This window comes from Lonchura striata, chromosome 20 (assembly GCF_046129695.1).
Source record: "Lonchura striata isolate bLonStr1 chromosome 20, bLonStr1.mat, whole genome shotgun sequence".
Taxonomy (NCBI): domain Eukaryota; kingdom Metazoa; phylum Chordata; class Aves; order Passeriformes; family Estrildidae; genus Lonchura; species Lonchura striata.
In genome coordinates this window covers 6640455-6667199 of record NC_134622.1, presented here as the reverse complement: position 1 = coordinate 6667199, position 26745 = coordinate 6640455, and the positions used below count along the sequence as shown (strand labels likewise).

The following is a 26745-nucleotide window of genomic DNA, read 5'->3' as shown; positions in this document are numbered from 1 at the left end:
CGCACAGGAAAGATGAAATTCAGAGGAAAATTGGCATTTCTTAGGGAAAATCCCCCTTGGAACCGCAGGTCTCATCCCAGCAAGCACCACTCACCCTCCCCTGTCCCCGCTCTGCTTCCAGGATGCAGATGTGGATTTTTGGGTTATTTCTGTCCCAAACTGAGCACATCACAAGCGCCTTTCCCAGCCCGGAGCAGCTGGGATCCCACGGGAAGCAGAGCCCGTGGCTGCAGGAGTGTCCCCGGGATATTTTTGTCATTCCCTGGCGGTTCTCAGCCCTGGGAGCCTGGGGAGGGGTGGCAGGACCCCCTCACATCCCATCCCTGCTGGGAATCCCAGGAAAAGGGCTCAGGGCTCAGCTCCGGCTCAACAACCACCTCTGCTCTGCAGGCACAGCACAACTGGGGATTTCCCGAATTTTTTCAAGGGACAAAGAGGTGAGGAAGCAGCAGCCCAGGGTATCCAAGCTCTCCCAGCAGCAGCTCCGGGATGCAGCGTGGTCCCTTCCAAGTGCTCCAAGCAGAGGTGAGAACACGGATGCTGTGCTGGGGCTGTCCCGGCAGGATGCGTGGCAAGGGGAAAAAGGAAAGTGATAGAGGAATCAGAAGGATTTAGCAAATGACCCAACGACTGCGAAGCTCTTTGAAGATGGGAAGGGTGGGATAAAGCTCTTAGAAATCCCAAATAGCCCAAACTGGGAGATAATCACTCGCTGGGCTTTGGCCAGGATTCCCAGTCCCTGCCATCGAGGAAGAGCCATCACTGGGAAGCCTCCTGGCACCTTCCCCATTTACAAAAACCCTTTGCTTTTATTTATTTTATTTTATTATTTTATTTTATTTTTGTTCCCCCTCTAATAGAGACAGATGCCTCCCCTCTGGAAGGAGCCATCACCTGGTGCTTCCCAGGGAAAGGAGGGCACCTTCTTCCCCTGGGGTGAACCAGAGGGGGTTCAGAAGACCCACAATGTCCTGAGCCACCCCAAATCCAGATTTGGGGAGCATCTCTGCCCTGTGGAACACCCAAACCAAAGGATGCAGCCAAGGCAAGCTTGGAGCTCAGCAGCAAAGGGACAAACTTCTTGCTCCAAAAAACAACCTGGCAATGCAGCTGGGATGCTGCAGACAGGCTAAAATGCCAGGAACTCTTCAAATTCCAGGATTAGCCCTAGAAACAGGAGTGCTTCCAAGCCCCAGAGGTGTTTTGAGTGCACAGCCCTTCCCAAATCCAGGCACTGCTTCTCCCTGCTGTGAAATGCTGAGTGGGCTTTTATTCCTCATTCAGGAAAGGGCTGCTGGAAGTCCCAGAGGTTTATCCTCAGTGCCTTCAGCTCATCCTGCAAAGTCCAGCACCTCTGAACCCCCCTGCAAACCCTGACTGGGGTACCCAGCAAAGAAGCTGAAATTTGGGGGATTTTTGGATTTTTCTTCAAGCCCGCAGCACGGGGCAAAGGCAGGATTTGGGGCAGAGCCTCTGGACATGGCACCAGCTCCATCCCTGCCCCAGATGCTGCAGCAGAGCAGCAGAATCACACTGTGCCCCGGGCACTGCCAGCCTTCAGGGGTCAGAGCTGCAACACGGGCTGGTTGCAGCCCCAAAACTGCTCAGATTGGGTCGTAATATTTGTTAAAACTTCTCTCACCCTCCCCCAGGCAGGTGGTGAGCATGCCTGAACCAGTTCAGATGTGGCCACAATCAATTCCTCACCCATCAGCAGAGGTTTATCAACAGAGAGGAAACCCCTCCTTATGACAGCCCTCAAAGTCTCCTTATTGAACCACTCATTTGTGCAAACCCACATTTCCAGCAGAACATCTTCCTGCTTGGCACTCACACAGCTGTGAGCTGGGCTGGAAATGGATCTCAAAACCCCCAGCCAAGTGCCAGCTCCCCCCTCCAGCCATCCCCCAGGCCAGGTCCCCACTGCTGTCCTCAGGTGAACAAATCACCCTGCTGCCAGGGGCAGGGAATCCATACCCTCCTTTCCTCTGAGGGAAATGATATTCTGATTAAAACCCAAATGAGCTGAACTGAAACCTGCCAATTACCAGCAGAAAACATGGTGTAAAATGTGTTGTCACTGTTTAATGAGGTGGCTGGTTCTTCATCTGCCACTTCCCCTGGGGACACTCTGGGAGCCTGTGGGTGAAGAAGTCCTGAGGAAAGACTGAAAGTTAAATTGGAGAACTACAGCCTCACCCACAGGTAACTGAAATATCTTTCCCAGCTCCTGGTTCATTTTTTAATCCTCTTTTTAACCTTTTAATCATCCAACCCTTGTGATGATGCCCATCACCCACAGCTGGTGTCACCAAGATGGGAAGAAAGAGAAGAGGAGCACATCCCTTGCTGCATGATGTGGCACCTGACATTTGGGAGGCACTGCAAAAATTCATCTCCAGGATGATAAAAATCCATCCTGTGGCATTTCCAGGGCTTTGCAGATGGTTGGGAAAGGTTGTGCTGTTATCATGGGAGCTGAGCAAAAAGGGGGGCCTGGCAATTCTGCCAGCTGGCTTTGAGATTTTGGGCTTAAGCAACCCAAAAAAAGGATCAGAAATATGAAAACTTTGATAAAAGTCACCTTGACCACGCTGGGCTGGTTAATGGTTGGACTTGATGATGTGAAATCTCTTCCAGCCTAAATGATTTTATGATCAGAGTGTGATTAACTGATCACATTTCCAGTTTCATGTGGAAATGGGGAGCACATTCCTCAGGCTGGGAGGGACAAGGATCCAGGGACTTCCTTGCACCCCACAGGGCTTGGAAAAAGGAGGATCAGGCAGGGCTCAGGTCTTATTTCACATAAAAACCCAGTAAATTCACAGGAGTGGCACCATCACAGCCCATCCAAACCTTGCCATTATTCCCTTTCAGATTTCATGCTTAAAACCCCTGCAAAGTGTAATTTCCTCCCATTTTCCGGGCACTCAGCTCAGCTTCAGCTCTCACACAAAAGGAGGAACATCTCTCTTTCTGCAGAGCAAATAGCAGGATATCAAGTCAGCAAAGAACCAGAGCTGCCCTCAGTGGGGTCTGAGCTTTCCAGATTTTTCCTTCTTCAGGACATCTTCAAGTATTGCAGATGTCATAAATACCCACAAAGAGAGATCTTCACACTTGAAGCAAGACCAGCCAAAAAAAAAAAAAAAAAAAAAACCACAAAGAGTCATTAATACAGAATTAAGCTGAATCCTCATCATCCCCTCTGCTTTTATATAATATTTTGGGGGTTTAGAGGGGTTTTGTTCACAGATCAGCTCCTTTAATGATGTTTCTTAAAGCAGAAAACAAATAATACTCAGTGTTCTCATAGCACTTTGGCATCTGGGAGCTCCGTGGGATTTTCCTTGCACACCTCAGAGCAAAAGGGGAAGGTAAAAATCTCACTGGGCTTGATGAGATCACCCTGAGCTGGAATGTCCCTCACTGTGTCACCACTTCATACCTCTCATTTCATCTCAGAAGGCTGAAAACCAAATTTGATGTCAGGAACTTGGAATGATAATTTGAATTCCAGCTCAAATAATAACACATGTGGCAGAGGAGCTGGATATGGGGATATTTATTTGGGGTGAAGGCCCTGAGCTGGTGGTCATGGTGCCCCGATTATCTTCATCCTGCACAAGCTGAGGTTATTAATACTCTTTTAGCCACGTGGCACAGCACAGAGGGATGGTAAATAACAAGAAAAATGCTCATTTTAGCCCTGACAGAAATAACACATTTTCAAAATGCAGGGCATAAAACCCTCAATATCATTTGTAAATTAAATCCTTACCCCACAAGGCTGAAGGAGGGTTAGAAATAAATTATTCCATCCAGGTCACAACAACCACTTTTCCTCTCCATGTTTTCTTGTTTTCATGGGTGACAATTCATGGAATCAAACCCATGCTGCAAACCTGATCAGTTTAGAGCTCAGGCAGGAAAATATATCAAAGCCAGGGATGTGGCCACACAGAAATTGCTCAAATAACAAGAAAACAGATCTTCCATCCACCCAGGGCAAAATCCACTTTGCTTCCACTCTCCAGCTGCTTAGAAGAGCTTTAAAAACTCTCCTTGTCCCCATTTATCTTGAATTTTAGTGGAGAAGATGAGGATGATGTTCCCTGTTGCACGCAAGAGGCGATTATCTCAATCCCAAATTGAGATATTTGCCCAAATCCACTCCCCTGTGTTTGAGCAGGATCACATCTCCCACCTGAGGCTTGGGAGGAGGAGAATGGCCAGGCAAAGCTGGATTTTGGGATGGGGCTTTGCTGAGCTGTTCTGCCAAAAAGCAGCAGGATGAGGGGTCAGCAAAGCCAAAATCTCACTCTGGGCAGCCTTCAGGGCTTGGAGGAGCTTCCAGGTACATCCCAGGGGTTGCAGTGGAACAGCAGGAGGGCTCAAAGCCCAGACCAGCCTTGCCCAAGGCTCTGCTTCCCCCTTTCCCCCAGTGCTTATCCCAAATCCAACAAGTCCTCAAGCTGGAGGGAAGCCTGACTCACTCCCTATCACAGCCATCAGTCATCCACACACGTGGCTTTGGTGTGTGGAAAAAAAAGGAATTGCTTTAATTTTCCAATAGTTCAGGGCCAGATATCCCTGCTGGCACGGAGAGCTGTGAATTTTTCACGGGGGCCCTTCGCTCCTTACTCAAAGTTTGTGTTTTCAGCTCCTTCTCGCTGCAAGCTGGAGCAGCTGCAGGGGATTTGGGGCTCCATCCCACAGCACATGGCTTTGCTGAGGTGTTCTGTCCCCTCTTCCTGGCCATGGGGACAGGCAGGCATCACCCCAAAGGCTGAGGGCAGCACCCACAGATTCCCGGCGCTGGGTTTTGGGAAGTGGCTTTGGAGCTGAGCTGCTCTCCAAGGAACCTTTTCCACCAGGCAGGGAGATAAAAGACTGGCCAAGACTTGTTCAGATGGTTTTGATCCCTCTTTCCTTGCTGGAAAACTTCCTGCACAATCTGATTTTCCTGATCAGCAAATCTGCCCCTTCCGAGGCCTCAGGAACCCCAAAGGTGACAAGAGCTGCACTCCAGGACCTGGGTTTCCTTGAACAGCATTAAACACATCTGTAATGGGACAAAACCAAACCCTTGACTTCCAAATGATCTGGAAAGGAGTTTTCCCTTGGCTCCTTTCACACCCCAACCCACAGGCCAGGCTGGGACCTCAGCAGGGGCTGGGAGCAGCCATCCAGCCATGCACCAGTGCCTGGACACCCACACAAAACTCACCCAAACATTTCCACCTCCCAGATTCCTCCTTCACAGCACTCCAGCCTCCTCCAGCACAAGTTCCAGCTTTTGGTTTGGATTTACTGGCTGGAATCAGCATCCCCTGAGCTCCACAGCCACGCTGGGGAGCCCAGGCCAATTTTTCCTGGCCATACACACTCAGGCTGTGTTTACCCAGGGCTTGGAAAAATGATTCAACTTTTATTTTAGCTCAGAGGAGAGACCAAGGGCTCACCTTTAAGCTAAGGGTGGTATAAATAGAAGCTGAGTGAAAAAAAGCAATGTACAGAGTCGGGAAAGCCTCGCCAGGAGGGAGGAGGGAAGCAGGACCCCATAACCCTGAGCAGGGACATATTTAAAAAAGAAGGTTAACAGGGACCAGGGTCCAGATCAGCTCCATCCACCTCTGGATGGATAAGGACAAACTCCCAGCTGCCTCAGCTTATATATTTATGTATATTCATGCCACAGGATGCAGAGCAAAAGCCAAAACTGCAGCACTCCTGGCCCTGAGTGTTCTCCTGCTCTCACACATTGTGCCAAGCCTCTGTCAACGTGAAGTAAGTCTGGGGGAAGAGAGGGCTGGGAGCTGGAAAATAACCCTGGTGACTAAAGCATGCAACTTTCTGGGGACTTGCAGAACATCAGGATCTCAGGAAACCACCACGAAACACTGGGATGAAGTTACTTTCCACTCAGCTGGCAAAAACAGAAAAAGGGTTTAAAGCACAGCCAGTGGCACCCAAACCTGAGCAAGGCAAAGCCACCAACGAGGAGCTGCAGCACAGCCCTGCTGCTGCTGGAGTTGTTTTCTGTCACCTGCACAACCCCTGCTTCTCTCTCCAAGGCAGCACCCATCCATCCATCCATCCATCCATCCATCATCCATCCATCCATCCATCCATCCATCCCTTCCTCCATCCCTGGTGTGGTGCTTTGAGCTGTGCAAAGGATGTGCAGAGCACCAAGGGCATCCAAAAATCATCTCCTGCAGAGTAAGAGCCTCACTGCTGCACAGGCTGATTCATTTGGGGTTTTGCCACCACGGAATCTCAGAACTGTCAGGCTGGAAGACCCAAATTTCATCCCAGCACAGGGCACAGGGTTGTGCCCAGGCAGCTCTGGGATCTCTCCAGTGAAGGGAGGCTCCACAGCCCCTCTGGACAATCAATTCCAGCTCTCACCTGCACTGGGAAGAAATCTTTCCTCATTTTCAGGTGGAGCTTCCAGGGTATCAGTTCCTGCCAGTTCCTCTTGTCCCACTGCTGGGTCCCTGCACACAGGGACAGCCAGGGATGAGGGCTCAGCATCTCCTCTCCAGGCTGAGCAGCCCCAGCTCTCTCAGCCTTTCCTTGTCAGAGATGCTCCAGTCCCTTCATCCCCTTCATCCCCCTGCTCTGGCCCCACTCCAGGAGCTCTCTGTGCCCTGAGGAGCACAGAACTGGACACAGCTGTCCAGATGTGCTTCACAGGCCTGAGCAGAGGAGTGAGGACTCTGCATCTCCCTGCTTACCCTGGCACTGCCTCCTCCACAGCCTTTGGTGCCAAAAGAAACCTGCAGGGGACAAGGGAGAGCAGGAGCTCCAGGCTCAGGAGTGGCCTCGGGGGGGTTTTATGGGGAATACAGAGCTCTCCTGCCATGGCTCACCCTCAGGAGGAGAAACCAGCTTGGTCACAGGGCTCTGGAAAAGGACAACCTCAGCAGGGGAACGGGGCCTCTCCGCCTGGAAACGTGCCCGGCACGAGAGCAGCTTCCTCCACTTTCCCAGCTCGGGGGGGAGGAGGAAGGAAAGGATCAGGATCTTATTCTCCACAGGCAAAAAGATCCATGGATATCCCTGCACAGTACAGCTCCATCTCCATCTCACGCTGTAGGACATGGGACAGCCACCCTTGGTCTCTGGAGGTGGACATTCGGGTCCCTGGTGTCCCCTCCACCCTTCCCAACACCTTTTACTGAGTGCAGAGTTTTATGGAACTTCAGAGTCAGACTCACACCACAGCACAGGCAGGCACAGCCCAAACAGCACCTCTGTGGCTTTGCCTCACGACATGAAAGAAATCTGTGTTTAGAAAACAAAAAAAAGCAATTTCCCTCCTTTTCAAACAGTGGTAGAGGCAATAACTGAGTAAAACATCCCCAAGAAGCAGCACTGAATGTCTCCATCCCTTCAGACACTCGCACAGGAAATTAAAGACCTGTTATTAGCAGCAAATACAGGAGAGTGATACCTGCAGCTCCATCCACCCATGGAAGATTCCTTGCCACACACAACCCAAAAGGAGTGCCAACATTAACCAAGTATCACTTGTTCAGCTGGAAAACCTGATCCTCTTGGTCCAGAGCCACCCAGAACTGGGATGACTTTCCCCTGGCACTCAGGGAGAAGCTCCACATTCCCAGTTTCCCAAGGCAGCACAGCCCCAGAGCGTGAGGAGACCGTGGCACCTACTGGTTTGGGGCAGTGGATGTATCTTGCCAGGCTGATGATGAGGTCGTGGGTGATGGGATCCACCAGGTTTCGGAAGCTGGCGTAACGATAGAGGACATCATCCAGAGAGGTGGACTCCATCCCCAAATCCTGCAGGAAACAGGGCAAAGGAGCAAGGTTAGGGAGGATAGAAAAGGTTCTTAAAGTCAGCCCTCACTGGAGGAGGAGCCAAGGAGGAAATGATCCCCCTAAAATGAAAGGATCCAGTTTAGCTCCCACTAAAAATGTTGTTGGAGGGTTTTTGTTTTTCCTGCAGTGAAAAGGTGACAAAGGGAAGGAAGGGACACCTTGTGTCACCCTGAGGGAAGCTGCACTCCTGGCCTTCCCCTGCTCTGCAAAGAGGCTTTAGGGCTGCAGGATCAGCCTCATAAACCCACTGAGTTAATGACACCCTTGCAGCAGGATGAAATGCAAGATGACCCCGGGGAACTTCACACAGAAGTGCAACTGGAGAATCCATGCAGCACTGGAGCAGCTCTGGGGCTGCTGTGCACAGGGAGGGAGGAACGAGCCTGAAACTGCAGCACTGGGACCAGGAGGATGGACTGGAGAGAGGGAAGAGCAAAATGCTGGATTAGAGTGACTGGGAGGGAGTGGAAGGCTGGACAAGGTGGTGCCAGGAGCAGCTCAGGTGGAGCTGATCCTGCCCCAGGGTTGGGCCAGACCTCCTGAGGTCCCCTCCACGGCTGATTTCTATGGTTTGTATTTCTTAAACTGAATAATTTGAGGAATTTTAGCAGAGAACTCCCCGTATGGAATACATCAGTGCCTAGGGGTGAGGAGGGGAAGGGTTATACACAGTGTACTCCTTTCACCTCAAATATATTTTTGTGTATAATACCCAGACACTCTTTTTATTCCTTTTTGAACTTCTTTTACTTCCCATGGAGCTGGTGGCACCCAGCACAAAGAATTTCCTCCTGGCAAACACAAGCCAGTAACACCTTGGCACCGTGCAATAAATTAAAGCATTGTCCTGAGCTCAGAGATCCTCCAGCCCCAAAAACCCCACGGGAAGGCACATTGCTTGTAGGTGTGGATGCTCTGTGATGTCAGACAGGTGGAAAATAAACATGCACACTTAAAAAAAAATTCATTTTGCCTTCAGACACAACAGCCCGAGGGAACTCACATAACAGCAGTTACAGCTCAGGCCACAAACGAGGCGACAAGTGTTTATCCCACTGGTTTCCTTGGTATTTTTAGGATCGACCCTGCAGCACTGCCTGAGTTAATACCAACTCCTTGACTGCAAAGAGGTTATTTAGTAAAAAAAGAGCCGAGGCAGTTCAAAAACACACGTGTGAGGCTGCCCAGTTGGGAAAATCAAGTGGCCAAACTGATTTCTGGTCTGTCTCATGCCTTCTGACTAATTACTATTTACAAATCATACTAATTATATTATATAATGCAAATTATATATATTATACAAATTACTATTTACAAATTTATACAAATTATTATTTTTGTACTTAAAAATATAAAGAATCTCAACATGGAGAGAGCTTGGGCTCCTTTGCAAGAGGAAGAAGAAATAGAAATTGTGGATGGAGGTGCTCAAAGGAAACTCCCACTCTTCCAGGGAGAAGGACCAAACAGCAGTGTGGAAGTCACCTTCCCAGTTTGGTGAAGCTCAGCATCAGGATTAAGAAAACATCAGATAAAAGCTGGATTTGGTCCATGATCTATGGCAAACACCAGCACTACCAGAGAGTCAGTCTGGGGGACTTGGGACAACTCACTGGGACCTCTCAGGATCAAACCAGGCTCAGCATCTTGCCCCTTCAAGCATCTCCAAACTCTTCACCATTTTCTCTTCAGCTAAAATTAAAATGTCCAGCTCATAAATCAGAGAATTTCTCCTCCTCTCTCCTGGGAGAACTTTACATTTTCCACATGGAGCGTTCCCTCCTCCCTCCTGGCACTCACATTTTTTATGCACAGATGTCTTTCTCAGCTGCTCCCCAGACCTCTCTGCCACACCAGCATTGTCTCTTTTCCACCACACACAATATTTTAAAGTCTCTGAAGGCTGAAACTTGTTCCAGGCCAAGTGATGAGCTCATCTGCAATTTAATAGCTTAACACCAGTTCATGCTGTCAGCAGCAAATCACCCATCACTGGCTTTGCAGAAAACGCCCAGCATCTGGCTCCAGTCACTTTTTTTCAGCACATTCCTTTTTCCCAGGGGATTTTACCTGGATGGCAAGTGCAGATTTCAAATAAATAAGGGTTTAAAGTGATGGGATTTATGAGCCAGGCATGGCTTTCTCAGGACAGATTTGTGGGGTTTTCAGGAGTGGATCCAAACCCCTGAATTCTGCTGGGGTGCTGTGTCCACGTGTGACAGGAAAATGGGAACATCTCTGCAGGAAGTGACAGGGAAAAGGGGAAATTTTCAAACAGAAATCACCTGTGACTTTTCTGCAGTTTATCCTATTTGTTTCCAGCCTTAGGAAGCTGAAAGTCAAACCATTGATCCATCCTTTTCCAATGGAAGGAAAACTTCCTTCCACCAACCAGCTGAGCCTCCATGGGAGAAGTGTTCTGCAAATCTAGCAGTGTAAAGCTATGAGTCTTAAAAAAAAAAAAAAACACACACACAAAAAATCCAACTACCTACCCTATTTTGAGGGGTGAATTTGAAATTTATATCCAAAAACCCAGCAGAAAAATGCAACGTGTTCCTCCAGCAGCCAACAATAGAAATTCCCCAGCCACAGCCATGAAAGGTATAAAAAAACCCAATTATTTTTGAAAATAAAACCTCAAGCCCAGTGAGAGGCACAAGGATGCTGTGCCCAACCTGTTGTTTGCAGCAAAAACCACAAAACCAGCTCTTTTCCCCCCAAAACTCAGAGCTCACCCATCACTCTGCAGGCCAACATCACCCAAGCAAAACATCTGGGAGCTGCATCCCCAACTTATCTTTCCCTCATGCCAGGTAAAACAACAAATTCTTCCTTTCTGCTGTCCTAAACTGCAGCTCCCAGCCTTTGGAAGCTCCAAGTTGTGTTTCCACGAGTCCCAGCATCCCCCAAGCCACACAGAGCCATAACCAACCACAGCCAAGCCCGTTTTTGCTTATTAAACTATTTATCACTGCAAATTGAATTGTAATTAGGGGAAAATGCAGCAGGTCCCTGTGAGGAGTCATTGAGAAAGCAGCTTCTGCTGTTGTTGTTTTCACTCACACACGGAATTATTGCTGCCCAAATGAGGTTCCTGTGCAAAAAAAAAAAAACAACAAACAAAACTCATCACAGCTGCTCACAAATATCCCAAGAGATGCTGGTTTGGCCAGCACCTCTTCCAAAACTCCTTTATCTCCACTAAATTCAGGGCAGCATCCTGGATTTCCAAGCAGGGAGGTTGGCGTTGTAAACAAGAGTCAGGCACAAAGGAAGGATGGATTAATTCAGTGTTCCATCCATCATCTGCTCCAAGTTATCTGGGAAAAATGATTCCAGCAGGTGGGATTAGTGTGGGGAGGGAGGGCTGGGATGTGACTCAGCCCCGTGCTTCTCTGGATGTTGGACACATCCTGCTGCTCAACCCCTGTCCTGTGAGCAAAATCCAACCTACTCCTCCCCAAACCAGATTTTTAAGGCAGGAATCAATTTGTGGTTGAGAGAAGAGTAAAGCACCCCAAAGGTAATGATGTCACAACATATATTGGGACAAATCAGCCCTCAGCCACACAGAGATGATCAAATTGGCACTTTTGAGAGCAGGCAGCACACCTGGATGGGGCGTCCCAAAAATCACCCTGGGAACCTCCACAGAAACCAGCAACTGCTGCTGCACGTTTCAAGTCCAACCCACCAGCCTGGAGTAAAATCAGCATTTAAATATGTGGAGTATTTTCTGTTTCACAGAGTTAATATCATTTTGGGAGCCACAAATGGCTCATTCAAGCACAGAGGGGGCACTGAGAGAAGGGAGTCGATGCTTCAGGGAAGGAGCAAATATTTCCCTGGCAGACTGACTCAAATAATAAATGGTGGCAGCTTGAACCCCCTCCAGGAGGCTGGAATTGGAGGAACTTGGAGAGATGGATTAATGGGCAGAGATGTGATGCTGCCAGCCAGATAATAAACAACTGAAAACAGAGATTTTCAGAAAAATGCTCTTTTATTTCATACTGCCAGGCAAAGGCAATGACTCCAACTGGAATTTGGCCAGATCACAGTTAAGATTTCTTCAGGAGAGTGCCTGTGGGTGTTTAATGTCATCTGGCTGGGATGATGGATCCACTGGGATCCCAGGAAAAGCCTGGAAGCTCTCTTTGGGTAAGGTGACTCCAGGATTTGCTTTGAACAACTCTAACAATTCTGATCCACCACTGCCTTTAACCCAACTCTGCCTTGAGCTCACCAAATCTCATCCACTCATCCCTCCTAAAGCAGCAGGAGCTGCCCAAATCCTGATTTTCCACCCAAGCCTGGGGTTGGGGCTCCAGCTGGGGCTCCAGCCCCAAGCCAGGATCCTGCTGGCCATGCAGAGCCTGCAGCAGATGGCTCCTGGTGGGACTTGTCACTTATTGCTGCAGCTCCCAGATGGATGGGTGACAGCCCAGAGGCACAAGAGGCTCCTTAGAACCCTCCCAAGGAGAGTGACACCACGAAGTTTTCCTCCTGCAAAGGGAAGAGGCAGAAAAAGCTGCACATCTAAGGAGGATTTGAGCAAAGCACAACTGAGGGGTCACTCTCCCACCCCCTCAGGTCCTGGGAGCCAGCTCCACCCAGAGCCCCACACATTCCTGGCTAAAACCCAAAGAAAAAGGTTCATGCATCAACCCTGCACAACACCCACCCTGTTAACCCCAGTCTGGCTGCTGGGCTTCCCCTTCACAGCTCTGCAGTGAAGCAGTAAATGAAAATATAACCAATTTAATCCAATCTGCCTTTTCCATCCTCGTGTGTCTGCCCAAAGAGCTTCCTGGAGCATCCCAGGTGCTGCCTGGAATATCCAAACCACAGGTCAGGAGCAGAACTTCATCAGTTTTCTCATCCCTTTTGCCCTGTGAGCAGTAGCTCCCAGGGCTGCAGAACTCCTGCCCCAGCACGGGGCTGATGCCCAGGATCAGCCTCAAACTCAATCACATTGTGCTGCCAGCTCCCAGCTGTAAAAAATATACTTATTTACACTTGCAAAAGCCTTCTAGATCTCTGCTGGGAAATGGACTTGGAGGACAGGCTACCTATTATCTCCTGTCAGGGAAGGAGCCAGAGCTGCCACCTAAGCTCAGTGTGCTGTCAGTTCATGTGAGGATGGTGATTCATCCTGCTCGGAGACAGCTGGGCTGACTCAGTCCCTGGATGAGCTTGTCTCTCTCATTTACCTGCCAAGAAAAGCCCCTCTAATTAGCTGATCCTAGACATTCAGTGTTGAGGCAAGTGGAGCAGGAAAATCCCCCTCGTGCTGCTCTCACCTTTGTTCCCAGCACAGCGAGCACGGAGCTCTGCGTGGTTTTCCTGCCCCCTCTCCCAGCCAAAATCAGCCTCATCTGTTCTGCAGCTGATCAGCCATCCATATTAGTTAGATTTTTATTATTTGCTTCAGCACCCCTTGTTTTTTTTTAGAGGTAACCCGAGGCTCAGACAACTCTTGTCCTTGGGAGGTGACAGGAGATGCCTGATGGCCACCGAAGATTTTTATTTGTGTGTGCAGCTCTCCTACCCTGCCCTCACAAGCAGTAAATCCACCAACAACTCTAAAATAAGTATTTACAGGAACAAAAGAGAAAAGCAGAACTGGGATCCTTGCAGGAAAGGGGAAGAGATTCACAAGTAGAGGATGGCACTGTCGGAGGGGGAGGAATCACTTGCCCTCACACAGAAGGGATGTTCTCAGTGCTGCCTGGGCTTGCAGCAGGTGAACGGTTCCTGGGACAAGAGCAGCATTCCAATCACACAATTCCCTGCTTGGAATCACAGACCAGGCTCCCCACACCCCCTCCAGCTGGTGGGAGTTGTTGGATCAACACTGAGCCCACTTGGTGCAGCCTGCTCCTCATCTCAGCATTCCATGAGCCAGACTCCCCAGCTCTGCACATCCCTGCAAATATCTCTGCTGGGAAAAGAGTCCAAAAACCCTCACCCAGATGGCCCAGCCTCGGTGATGAATCAAACAGGCACCAAGGCTGGTGTTGCCTGTGCATCCTGCCACCCTCTGTCCTTCCCCAGTGACTCTGGTGTCACCACTCCCATTAAACCAAGGGACACGGGTCTCACAGGTGGTGAAGGCCCTCGAAGGAACAGATCCCAGCAAGGGAAGGAGCAGGGTTTGGCTGTGGAAAGCCCTGCATGGCAGAACAGATGCTCTGCAGCTGGGCCAGATGGTCCCCAGCTGCTGCCAGGGATTCTGCCTGGGACAGGACACCGGATCCTGCCAGAGCTGAGCTTTGGCTGATGGGATGGAGGATGCAGGAAAGCTCAGCCTGACCTGGCCCAGAGCAAATAAGACACTGGGAGTCCTCACCTCTCACTCCTCTAATCCAGGCACCTTCTCCAAATTACCCTCCCTGCACAATTAACACAACCCTGCATGAGCTGCCAGGCTCTGCCATTAATTCAAAACCAGGCTCTGCTCAGGAAGGAATCAGGATTTATTGTCTTGGCCCAGCAGTGGCCCCATGAGGGGCTTCAGGAGGAGGCCAGAATGGGTCTCCAGATGTACAACAGATTAAAAACCCTCTCTGAGCCCATCCTGACCTGCTGTTCCCAGGAGCAGGCAGAAACAGAAAGAATTGCAACTCTCGCTGAAACAACACATTTGCTTTTTTATCTACTCCAAAAATGTTGCTGTTGATGGCCCCCTTGCCCTCCTCAGCCAGCAGAGCTGCTGTAATCCAACAATAGAGAAAGAAAGCTGATGCTTTTGGGGGATTGATCAATGCAGCCAAAAATCCCGAGGTGGGGATTGCCCACAGCTATCCAGGGGTGTTGTTTTCAATCCCAGCCCTAGGAAACACTCCCACAGCATCCCCCAGAACCTGCAGCATCAATAATGATGTTCCTGCCTCACCTGGAAGCCTCCTGGACCCAGCAGAAATCAATCCACTCCTGCACACACAATGAGAGGCTGCAACCCAAGAGCTGCTGTCTGAAAGCTGCTCCCACTTCCAAGCCCTGAGCTGATTATTATTGCATTAGCCATGGAGGGATGCATTGTTAATGCTCAATGGATGCTAAACTCTGCTTCAAAAGGGTGGAATTTCGGGGTGGGAGGCTCTAGGAGTGTTTTGGCATCCTTTAATAGGTGCTGGAATAAAGCCTCAGATATTTCTGATACAGAAAATAAGCATCAGTGATTCCTCATCACAGCTCTCTCCCAGAGTTATTCAATGGAAGTAATTGAAGGCATCTTTGAGAGACACAAATATTCAATTAACTCTCCAAACTGGCTGCTGTGGAATAATGCAAGCATGACAAAAAGATAATTTAAGTGAACAAATTGCAGCTGACTGCCATAAAATCATGCCAAACCTTTTTTTTTTTTTTTTTTTTTCCTGGGTGTTAATTTACACCATTGCAGGAGCCTGGGTGGGAGGAGCACAGGGAAAAAATGGGTTTGGATCAATAGCAATACCTGCACATACCAAAATCCAGGCACATCCCTGGGTTTTTACCAGCAAAGAGAGTGGAATTACTCAGCACAAGAATCTGGCTGAGTGTCACTGCAGGAATTAGGAGATTTTGTGAGGTAAAGATTCAGAAGGGACAAGATACAGAGAGATTTTAGCACAAAGCAAAAGAGGAGGAAGTTGGATTGAACAAAACATTGAAATAAAAGCTCCCTGACCCTTTTTTGCATTAAAATTTATCCTCAGGAACAGCCTATTCCATGAAACCACTTAGTATCTTCCCAACTGTTAAAAGGGAATTCCAGCAAAGGAGAAAAACCAACCCAATCCCACAGCATCAACCTCATTTTCTGAATTAAGACAAAGCAACAGGAGTGGAATAAAATTAAAGGTTTCCCCAAGGAAGCCAGCATCACCCAAGTAATTAATATGGGTAGCATGAATTGCAATTCTTTCATTTGCAAATCCAGCATCCCCAGTTAATCTTAAGCATGGACAAAGTCCATTAATAAAGCAGATTCCTGTAATGGGATTTAAAGCAACGTCAAATCAATAAATAAAATTTAAAAAAAAACAAACTTGTGTGGTTAAATAATCTACACTTTGCATAATATCATCAGTGCTGTGATGCTGGGTGGTCATGTGGAGACAAATTCCAGAGCAATCCCAGCAGAAATACCCAGCAAGAAAACCAGATTGAGGTGGGAAAACCTTCCTGCTCTGGGGTGAAATCCATGAGCCAAGGGAAAATCTTCCTCACACTCAAAACCCTCCTGAGCAGCCCCACACAGAGCTGGGAGCTCCCCAGGCAGCTTTTCAAAGAGTGAGGGGGGCTGATTTCCCTTAAAATCCTTTTCCAACCCCTCTGGTCTGACCCTGGGTGTCTCCTCTCCAGGATGTGCCAGTTGTGGAATTCAGCAGGACCTGGCAGGACCTTTCCTGTGCCCTGCACTGCCAGCTCAGGTGCATTTACTGACAAACACAGACCCCAACTCGTCCTGTTTCACCAAACCACTGCCTTTTGGGGCACCTCGGATGCCTCACAGCTCCCTGCAGAGTGTCCCCCTGAACAAAAGGAGAAACTGAGTCACAGAAAGTTAAACCCACACCCCCAAACTGGCACTGCTGCCCTCAGCATCCCCATTGGCAAAGCCTTTCAGCTGGGAGGCCACAGCTCTGCTCTCCTTCTCCTCTGGGATATCTCCTCTCAGGCTTGCCAAGTCAGAAAACCACTTAAATACCTGATTAACTACAAGCACATGTTTAAATCCCAACAGAGCCAGAGGGGCTGGATTAGCAGAGTGCTTCATACAGGTTTTTGTTAAGCAGAATTTCTTCCCTCCACCCAGTTCCCTTCCCAGGGAAGGACTGGGACACCCCAGAGTGAGATGCAGCTCAAGTGAGCAGTGGGAGAAGCATTTTGCACAAAATCAGGGAATGAGATCCCAGGGGACACAGGCTGGGCTGATGGAGAGTGTTCTGCCCTCCAGAGCCAGCAAACATTTCCAGTAAGTGCCACTAAAATTCTCTTTATTTCACCACACAGCAGGCTCCAGAAAGGCCAGAGGGTGGTGGCTGCTGGTCCTGAGCCCCAGAGATGTGACAGATTAACCCAAAGCTGGCCCGAGAGCCTCTTGCTTGGCTGAGAAGGGAAATCCTCCCCAGGTTTCACTGGGGGTGCTGAACAGACACAGGTAATAAACAGCTTTTCTGCTGTGCCCTGTTTGTGGGGTCTGGGTCCCCCGTGAGGGAAAGGGCTGCTCACTGCACCCCCAAACCCACAGGACCCCCACAGCAGGCAAGGAGAAGCAGGGACATCCCTCCTGCTGGGACAGGCACCATCACATCCTGTTTTCAGCAATAAAAGGTGCCAACCACCCCCTCGCCTCCGTTAAAATCCAAATATTTCTGCTTTGCTTGATAGCCAGGGCCATTAAATTGCTGCTGTTGATAATCCATTTCCCAGTGGAGATGCCAGGAGACACAAAGCACACCTTGGCCCAGGGAGCTTCTGCCAGGGACATGGAGCCTGTGATGGATCCGTGGCCCCAGGGAGGAGAAGGAGCCACCAGCTGGGTGATGGAAACCACGCCTGGAGCTCCCTTTGCAGGATCCATGGCAAAGCTGAGTCACAGCTGCTGTGCAGAGCTCAGGGCAGGATCAGGAGTTCCCTTCTACCTGGGGCTCCTACCCAGCCCTGACTGTCGGGGTGAGGACCAAAAGACAGCCAGGAACAAGGCAGGGAGAAGCTCCAGAGCAGGAATATCAGCAAAGCATCCATGTCTGCACGCCCTGGGATATCCCCTTCATTCCCTACAATGTGACACCAGCCCAGCAAGTGTCCCCAGGGAGAAGCCTGGAATGCCATGGGTAACACAGCACCCTGCTAATCCCTCCTGCTTCCCCAGGGATGGCTGAGCCTTCCTGGGAACACTCAGCTGGATCCCACAGAACGCTGTGGCCACAGGATATTCCCACAGGTGCCAGGACAAAGTCTGTGGCTTGCAGCTCCTGCTCCCCATTCTGGCATTGCAAGCACAGAACATTGATTTTCCAACTCCAAAATAGCCAGATATTTTTTACACCAGCAGCTCGTCCTGAAGTTAGCAGGGGAATAAGAGCCCCAGCAACTTTCAGGACACAGCACCAAATCCTTAATCTCGTTTCTCAGCTACAACCACGGGGCTGAATAATCCCTGAAACCTGATGTAGGATGATGAGCTGAGCAAGAGGAAAGCCAGGATGAGCTCATTGTGCTGAGCCTCCCCTTCCCTGCTCCGGTCCCAGCGAGACATCCACAACCCCGGGCTGGAATTCCTCAAACAGCCACGAGCAGCTGATTTCAATATCATTAAAACATGACTAATACAGACTTTGAGCTGGTTCTAAAGTGGAGGAGGCACTGGTGGGTGGTGAATCAGACACCTCCAGCCTCACACACACGAGATGTGGGTGAGCCACGGGGTGGCTTTTAGCACACAGTGACACCAAACCCGCCTTGAGACCTTCTTCCCCATGCCAAGAAATGCCAGAAATTCATGGCTGGAAGAAAGATTCCATTTTGCAAGGCATGAAACAGGAAGAAAAAAACCCTTGGTTTTCTCTGAAGTCCCACAGGCTTGTCTAAAATCACCAGTGACAAGTAAATAGGTTGGAAAAACCTCCCTCTGAGAGCCAGGCTGACTCAATCTGTGTTATCTTTTCCCTTTTTACTTTATCTTCCCTGATGTGCCTGCTCAGGAAGAGATAAGGAGCAGCTGCTCCGAGCCCCCACTCGTGGCCCTGCCACTTCTGTGCACTTCACTCCTGTTCTTGGGAATTCTCTGCTTCCCTTCCCCTTTGCCAGAGGGATGCTCAGCCCTTCTGCTCCATTTTCTCTGAAAAATGAGGAGCAGAGAAGTTTTTTCCTGGTAAAGAATCCTGGAATTATTTAGGGTGGAAAAGCTCAAGTCTGACCACAAACCCACCACCAAACCATGTCCCCACATAAACCCCTCCAGCGATGGGGATTCCAGCATTTCTCTGGTGGGACAGCCAGATCCTGCTGGATCTGAGATGGGTCAGTCACAGCTGGAACATCCGTGGGAGCTTGGTCAGCACGGGGTCCCACCAGGATTTTTGCAAAATGTCATTCCCATCCTCCTACAATCAATGGAATGATCTCAGCCTGTGGGAATGGCACTGTATTCCTGCCTTTGGGAATATTCCAGGCTCCTGTATTTTTGCCCTCTTCCAAAGGGAGGGCACACAAGCAAACATGAGTCCTCGTGGAAAATAAAGTTGATTTATGCGATGCGGCAACACTAAAAGGTCTTTTTTTTTCAAAAAAGATATTTCAGCAAAAGAGTTTAGCTGATTTATTTTCTTCCAGGAAGGGAGTTTGCCTGATTTATTTTTTTTGTGTTGGTGGAGAACAGCAGCTGATGGACAAGAGATGAAAGCACCCCAAGCAGATTCCTCAGCACGTTTCAGGGAGTTTATCTCATCTGAAAACTGCTTTACATCTAAAAAGGATGGAGAAGTTTATCACAGCCAAAACTTGAACTGGTGTAAGGCTGACTCTGTCACTGCATCGTGCCAGATTCTCCATCCTCCTCCTCTGGACACCAAAGGGGTCTGAAGGAAACCAGAGGGAAAATGAAGCTGTGCACGGAGAGCTCAGGAGAAGCACCAAAACTGCTCCTGGTTTACAGTTCAGCCTTTCCACTGAATGACCAGTGCCATGGACTGGAAAGTCAGCTTTGGGACGTTTTTCCCCTGCCAAGAAATGCCAGGAATTCCTGCCTGGAAGTGGTACAGCTCCAGCAGCTGGTCCTCACGTGGGAGCAAGGGCCGTGCTGGATGCTGCACACCCACGGCCCCTGTTGTTTACAAGGCACCCAGGGCCTTTACAGGGATGCACACATCCTAAAATCCAGGAAAACCTGGAGTCCTGGCAGCTCTTGGGGTTGTCGCCACCTTTGCTCTAAAGCAGCAAGGCAAGAGAGAAGAATGTCATGGAAAAGACTGGATTTTTATACTGAAAAAGGAGATGTGGGAGAGCACATGTTGTGCACGTCCACCTGAGACACATTGCCCCTTCCCAAATCCACAAATCTGTGCAAAGATTAGTTTGGGTTGGAAGGGGACGTTAAAATTCATCTCATTCCCACTCCTCTGCTATGGGCAGGAAGACTTTGCACAGACCAGGGAGCTCCAGCCTGGCCTTGGACACTTCCAGGGATGGAACAGCCACAGCTTCTTTGGGTACCCTGTGCCAGGGCCTCCCCACCCTCACAGGGAACAATTCCTTCCCAACATCCCATCCAAAGCTTCCCTCTGCCAGCCTGAAGCCCTGGCAGCCTCTTTGAATCACCCACACTGTGACACTCCATGTTTTTGGGGTACCTGGTGAAGGGTTCCACCTCTAATCCAGGGGATGAACAGCAGAGTCCCAAACTCAGCAGGAACAGTCACCAGGGTCCTGCTGATGCTCTGAATTCTCCTCCAAACGCAGCACACACAGCCCAGCTGTGCTGGACACCACTCTGTGACCCCGTGAAACAGCCTGAGAGCCTGGGAGTGGCACACACACAATAGAACATCAATTTTGGAAGTGCTCAGAGGAGGCTTCCCTCTTCAAGCACCCACAGAAAAATGGGGAAGGGAATGGATGAGACCATCAGCACGGGCAAATTACCCTCAATTTTTTGCAGGGTGGCTGAAAATCCTCCCATTTCCCATCCTGGTGCTCTGCACCACAGGGAGCTGGGAGCCTCACCCCTGCCTTGTATCAACAAAGCAAAATCAGTTTTGGGGATGAAGGGAAGACATGAAGCCTTTCCCATGTTTTATGCCATGCTTGTGTGGTTCTATTTGCAGCATCAGATTTTGATGTAGAGCGGAGCTGGGATGTGATATTTGATATTTGAAGAAGGTTGGAAGGTAAAATATTCCTTGAAGGCTTTCACAGCAACTTCCCTCCCTGTCTGGCACCAGGGAATTTGGATGCTCCTTTGAGGATCCACCTTGGCATGTGCCTCCAAACTGGATCCTCCCAGCTGGCTCAGTCTCTCCAGAAAGCCCAAAAATAAAGGATTTGGACTCATCAAAGTCACCAAGAAATGCCCAACCTTGCTAAGGAAGAAGTAATGACTGAGCTGCTCAAGGATTCAATTCAGTGATATTAAAATTCAATTAATGCTGCTCTATAAAATAGCTTTAAGCATTAAATACGTTTACTTTAAACCACCCAGATTTCAAACCAGCAATTTGATGCCAACCTCTGGTCAGGCTTTAATTTTAAAATTGAACAATGTTTAAAATTTTTAAATTTAAATTTTAGCTCCTGTTAGCCCAGGTAGACAGCACACAGCTGCCAATGATTTTAGGGAAGTCAGTGATAAAAACAACCAGAAAACAGTGAAGTGCAAACATAGCTTTGGGGAGAGTTTGGTTATATCACAAGGACAAAGAAAACATCTTAATTTCAGTTACTTCAAATGTTTCACTCCATGATCTTAAGGATCTGTTCCAATTTCAAGGATTTTAATTCACTTATTCCAGTTTAACACTGAATTTCAGCAAGTCAATGAAAAACTCAGGAGTACAAAGGAGAAATGCACATTTTCCAATCTGCAAGTAAAACTTCAACCTGAGAGACCAAGATCTGTAATTATAGTGACCGGAAGTGTAATTCATGCACAATTAATACTCCACTTGATGAATCAACCAGTTTAAAATGGAAAATCTGTTTCAAGACATTTACTTTGTCTGCTTTCTTATCCAGCATATTTTGAGTGTATTTACTGATCAAAAAACATTCAAAACCACTTTTCTGCTCTTTAAATTTGCTTTCGTTTCCCTGTAACTTGAGTCAGAAATACCAAAGGATCAATCAACAAATCAATCCTGTAAACCCCAAATTCACCATTTCCCACCAGAATAAAACCACACAAAATTCCTCACCCTGCCACACAGCTGCCTAAATAAATGTCCCCAGATACACCAGGCTCCCTCCTCAGAAAAGGAAGTATCCAATTACACCAAGCAGAAGCAGCTTTTTACAACCAAACAGGAAAACATCCTCTTTCTTATAGAATGACCCCCCCAAAAAAAATCCTAACCACACACACACAAAAAAAAAAAGGCTGCTTAATCAGGATTTAACCCAATCCTGCATGATTTGATGTCAATAATGAGTGTAGATCATTCATACTCTCATCCCAAATTGTTTCTCTGCAAGCCCAGGAAGCCCGCAGGGACGTTTGGGAGCAAAATTTCCCCCAAATCCTTTCTGGAGAGGGGAGAATTGTATCTATATGGAAATAAACGGAGGGGTTCTGGGATGAACCAAGGCTTTGGGGCTGTTTGGCAAGGTTTGAGTCCTGTTTCTGCAGATATTTGGGCTTCTCTGCCCTGATTTTAGGGCGCTCGGGCTGAACCAGGAGCTGGGGTTTGTTCAACACCAACCAAACCTGGGGCAGAGGCTGCAGCAGCTTCAGTTCATCTTTGTGCAGGGAATTGGGGTTCTTTGAGGTCCAAACCCCCCACCTCCTGTATCCCACTTCCCACTGGGGGTGGGGATGCCCCAAATCCCAAAGCAGCCCCCACCACTGCTCTGCAGGCAGGGTGGGAACGGGGACAGAGGTGTCCCAGGAAAATCCCTCAGCACATCCCCAGCCAAAACAACCTTTTCCCAGCACAGTCTGCTCTCCTGTCTCAGCAGCCTTTGCTTTCCCCTGCTGGGATTTCACTGCTGGGCCAAGATCCCGGCCTTGGGAAGGGTAGGGGGGAAGGAACAGCCCTGCAGAACAAGGCAGGAATATTCTGCTGCCAGCTCCAGAGTGGGCTCGTCCCCTGGGACAGGAGAAGGGGAAGCTCTGAGAATTTCCCAGCCATGGGACTGGGGCTCCTGGCTCAAAGCCCTGTGCTCTCCCACCAGGCAAATGCAGGGAATCTCTGCACTAAGAGAAGTGAAGGCACAGGAACTGTTCAAAGAGGTTTTAGTCTTGTTTTCCAAGCTCGTCCTTGGGGTGGGCGGAAGGGACAGACAGAGCTCGCTCACCTCGGTGTGTTTTGCATGCTGGAGGGTAGAAAACAGAGCTGCAGCTCGGTCAGAATCTGAGCCATTGATGATTCTGAGATTGTAGAAAGTCTCTGTCTGTCTGCCCCGCTGCCAAAGCAGAAGCCATCATTGGTCTGTGCTGGTTTCCAGGTTGTTTATTCTGTTTATCTCTCACATGTTCTGCTGCCCTGCCCAGCTCTGTCCTGCAGGGCAGCGTGTGGGGCTCTGCCCTCAGTGGGATGTGACAAACATTAAATACCAGAAACTCCCTGGGCTGGATTTACAAGAACGTGCCAATATCTGTCACCTACGTTGGACAGTGTGTCCCCAGCCTGAACCAACAGAAAAATGCCAACACCACAGTGAGACATGGAGGGCATGAAGAAGGAGAAAAAGGACAAGGCACACCCAATTTCCTCCAGCTTGTCCCCTTTGGACCCCTCATCTAGAATCCTAAAATTTTAATTTGCACCTGTGCCACACTTAATTATTGCTTATATCAAGCACTCAGAGCTGGTAATTGATCCTGTGAGATTGAAAACTCTTTTCCATGGCCAGAGATCACAGCCAGTGTCTCTGGGGGCTCTGTCCAGGGGGGTTCCTGACCCCTGCCAGGGTCCCAGGGCAGCCAGAGGGAACCCTGGATTCCCACACAGCTCCTGTCCCTAACACCCATTTCCTCACCTTCTGTACCTAAACAGAAAGCAGGGAGCTGAAAAACCCAGCACACAAATCCCCATCCTCCAAAAATCCCTGCTCCTGCCCCGGGCTGGCTGGTTGGCCTCTCCTTTAATTAACCAACCTTCATTTCCACACAACTGCTGCTAGAACTGGAGCTAACACTGCTCCTAGGCAGGGCCTGGCTGAAACCTCCTCCAAATGCAAGGACCTTGGAACCACTGGAAAAGGCAGAAACATCTCGTAAAGAAATTCCCCCACCAATGTCAACCCCGAGTCCTGCCCTGCAAAGCAGGACAGCCAGGACTCTGGGGAGATTATTGTGATATAAAGAGGCCCTGAGGAATGAGATATCCACTGAGATACCCAAAGGCATGAGGAAAAGGCAGCTCCCTCCCCTGGGCTCTGCTGAGTGTCCAGGCTCTCTCCAGAGCTCAAAGGAAGCGCCTCTGACTTTGAAAGACACCAAGTCTGAAAGATAAAGAGTCTTGAAAAGATCTGAGAATGATGGAAAGCTCCAAGCAGTTCCTGCTCTCCAGCAGCAAGGTCAGAGCCAGGAGTAATTGGAGCTAAAACCTTCGGCCTGGAGAGGAATGGGATGGACAATTTGCTTTTCCTTTTACAGGCAAGATTAAATTTACCATGCAGTGATCTTTTCTCCAAAATTTGAAGGAGAAGGAGGCTGAGACACACACACACACAGAAAGAGAAACAGAATCAGGCATTAAATCATATCAGGCATTTGGCCAGGGCCTGAAGATGTTGAATACTAAAAAAATTCCACATCGCTTGTAGGAGAATGAAATTATTATTAATGTATAACCACCTCCCTTAGCTAAGAGAAGGCCACAGCCACAAAGCCCCCACCACATCAAACACTGAAGCTCCAATACACTGAATTTCAGGTGCATCACCCCCATTCCTGCCCCCTGCACAGCCCCATGCCAGCGCTGGGATGTGCAGGGAGGGCTGTGCCCACACACCCACGCTGCCAGGGAGAGCAGACATCCTCACCCTCCTGGCTTTCACAGTCTGAAGCAAGATAAAAAGGAAAAGAAAGGGGAAGAAAAAAAGGTGTATGCCAGGCTGTCTGCAGCCCTGAGCTGCTGCATTTCACATCAGGTGTGAAAACAGCAGAGCCTGGGGGGAAAAAAAGACATATTCCTTCTCTTATATAAGCAGAGAAAGTGCTGAACAGGGGCTGAGGTGGAACAACCATTAACTTCTGCCAGCTGGGAGGTTTCTTCTGCAGTGAGGGCAAAGGCAGGACCTGATCCTGTTCCAGGTGCCCACAGCACAGCCCAGCCCAGCTTAACCCAGCCCAGCTTAACCCATCCCAGCCTAACCCAGCCCAGCCTAACCCAGCCCAGCCCTCTCTCTCTACCACATCCCACCTCTCCCAGCCTTCCTCTCCCCCCAAAACCACATTTCCCCCAGGAGGAGCAGCAGCAGCCACCTTCCAGGGGGTTCATTAAATCATTAAATCCAATCCTGTGCCCGCACATCCACCTGCAAATCCCACAGGGGATGGAAAAGGAGCAGAAGGACGGGAAACAGGCAAAGCGAGGGAGAATCTTACAGCAGGGCAAGGTTTGGGAGCACCAGAAACTCTTTTTGGGGCAGAAAACACCCCGAATATCAGAGATATCTGTTGTCAACGCCTCCAGCAGCCTCAGGGTTAAAAAGCATTGTGGGGAGCACTGGAGGGGTTTCAGCAGCAGCTTGAGGCAGAGGAAATGCGGGTTCATCCCAAAGCCACCCCACTCAGAGCAGGGTTACCCAACTTCCACCCTGGGGGCCCTGCTGCAGCCAGGGCAGGGCTCTCCCTCAGCCCCAGCACCTCCCACTTGAGCAAAAACCACCCCAAACCTGCAAAATTCCTCATCCCTGTCCTCTGCTGGCAGCCACAGGCCGGGAGCAGCCCAGGGACCCCAGGCTGGCTCACCTCTGGTGCACGCAGGAGAAGGGAGCAGGGTGCTCACCTGTGGGGCGAGCACAGCGGTGCTGAGCTCCTGCTGCATTCCTGGAATGCTTCCATGGGAATGCTGCCCCATGGCTGGGCTGCACAGGGCCAGGAGGAAGCACAGAGTCCAGCCACAAATATTTTCATTTTTTTCCTCTGCTCTCGCGTCTCAAGGAGGAAGTCACAGGAGCCCAAAGTGAGCTGTCTCCAGCAGTATTTGTAATTTTTTTATTTTTTTGGTGTTTTACTATTCCCACCAGTCAGGCCCCCTCTTACAATGAAGATATTAATTAATTAATTAATTAATTAATCCCTGTGCCACACAGCTCCCAGGCTGCTCAGGTCATGTCTCATTCCTCACCACCTCTGGCTGGAAAATCCCCCCTGGGATGGGGCAGGGGCACAGCTGCACCCACAGCAGGGGATGTTTGTGGGATAAACCCCAGGGATCCCAGGCTGGACCACAGCCAGGAGGGGCTGCCAGTTTGCAATATGTGGTGGGCACAGAGCACGTTTGGTGGGCACAGAGCAGGTTTGGTGGGCACAGAGCAGGTTTGGTGGGCACAGAGCAGGTTCGGGGGGCACAGAGCACGTTTGCTCCCAGCCCTTCCTTCACATGGGATTTTTTGTGGTGTTTTTGCCCATCTGGAGCCCTCTCCCCTGCCCTCCACACCCTGGCACTGCCCACCCCAGGCTGGCACGGCAGAGAATCCACCTTGCAAGTGGTGCCACACCTTGGACCTTGGCATTTGGCTTCTGGCCACACCCAGGCATTCACTGCCACACTTTGCTTTCTTCCCCCATCTAATTCCTGGAGCTGTTCTTCACCTGCCCTGTGCAGATGATGCTCAGATCTGCTGGGTTCCTCCTCCTCCTCCTCCTCCCCTCTCCCACCAGCCCAGAGCAGCAGCCAAAGCTCCACGTCGATCCATAACCAATGGCAAATTCCTTGAGTGCAACGTAATGTGCTGGGAAGCGCTTCCCCATGTCGCTTGGGAAAAGCGATCCTCTGGCAGCAGGGAGGAGGAAAACATGCTTTGTTTTACAAATCCTCTCCCCGGCAGGAGAGACACTCCCAGAATTTAATATACGGCCAGCGCCTGGCTGCCTTAACCACTGAAACTCAAGAGTATGGGGGAGAAAATAAAAGAGTAAAAATAAAAAAAGTGCCACGCTCTGTAACATTCAAACCTATCCTGCTCTGCAACTGGTGGTACTGGGAATAGTGGAGCTGGGATTCTCCC

At 49.6% G+C, this 26745-nt stretch overlaps 1 protein-coding gene across 1 annotated transcript in view; it reads right to left on the bottom strand.

The window, feature by feature from the left end:
• LRRC75A (leucine rich repeat containing 75A) overlaps window positions 1–26745 on the bottom strand; it is a 60749-nt gene that overhangs the window by 30253 nt on the left and 3751 nt on the right. The window contains exon 2 of the mRNA XM_031506444.2: window positions 7687–7815. Within this exon, the coding sequence (XP_031362304.1) occupies window positions 7687–7815 (129 nt within the window). The remainder of the gene's footprint in view (window positions 1–7686; window positions 7816–26745) is intronic.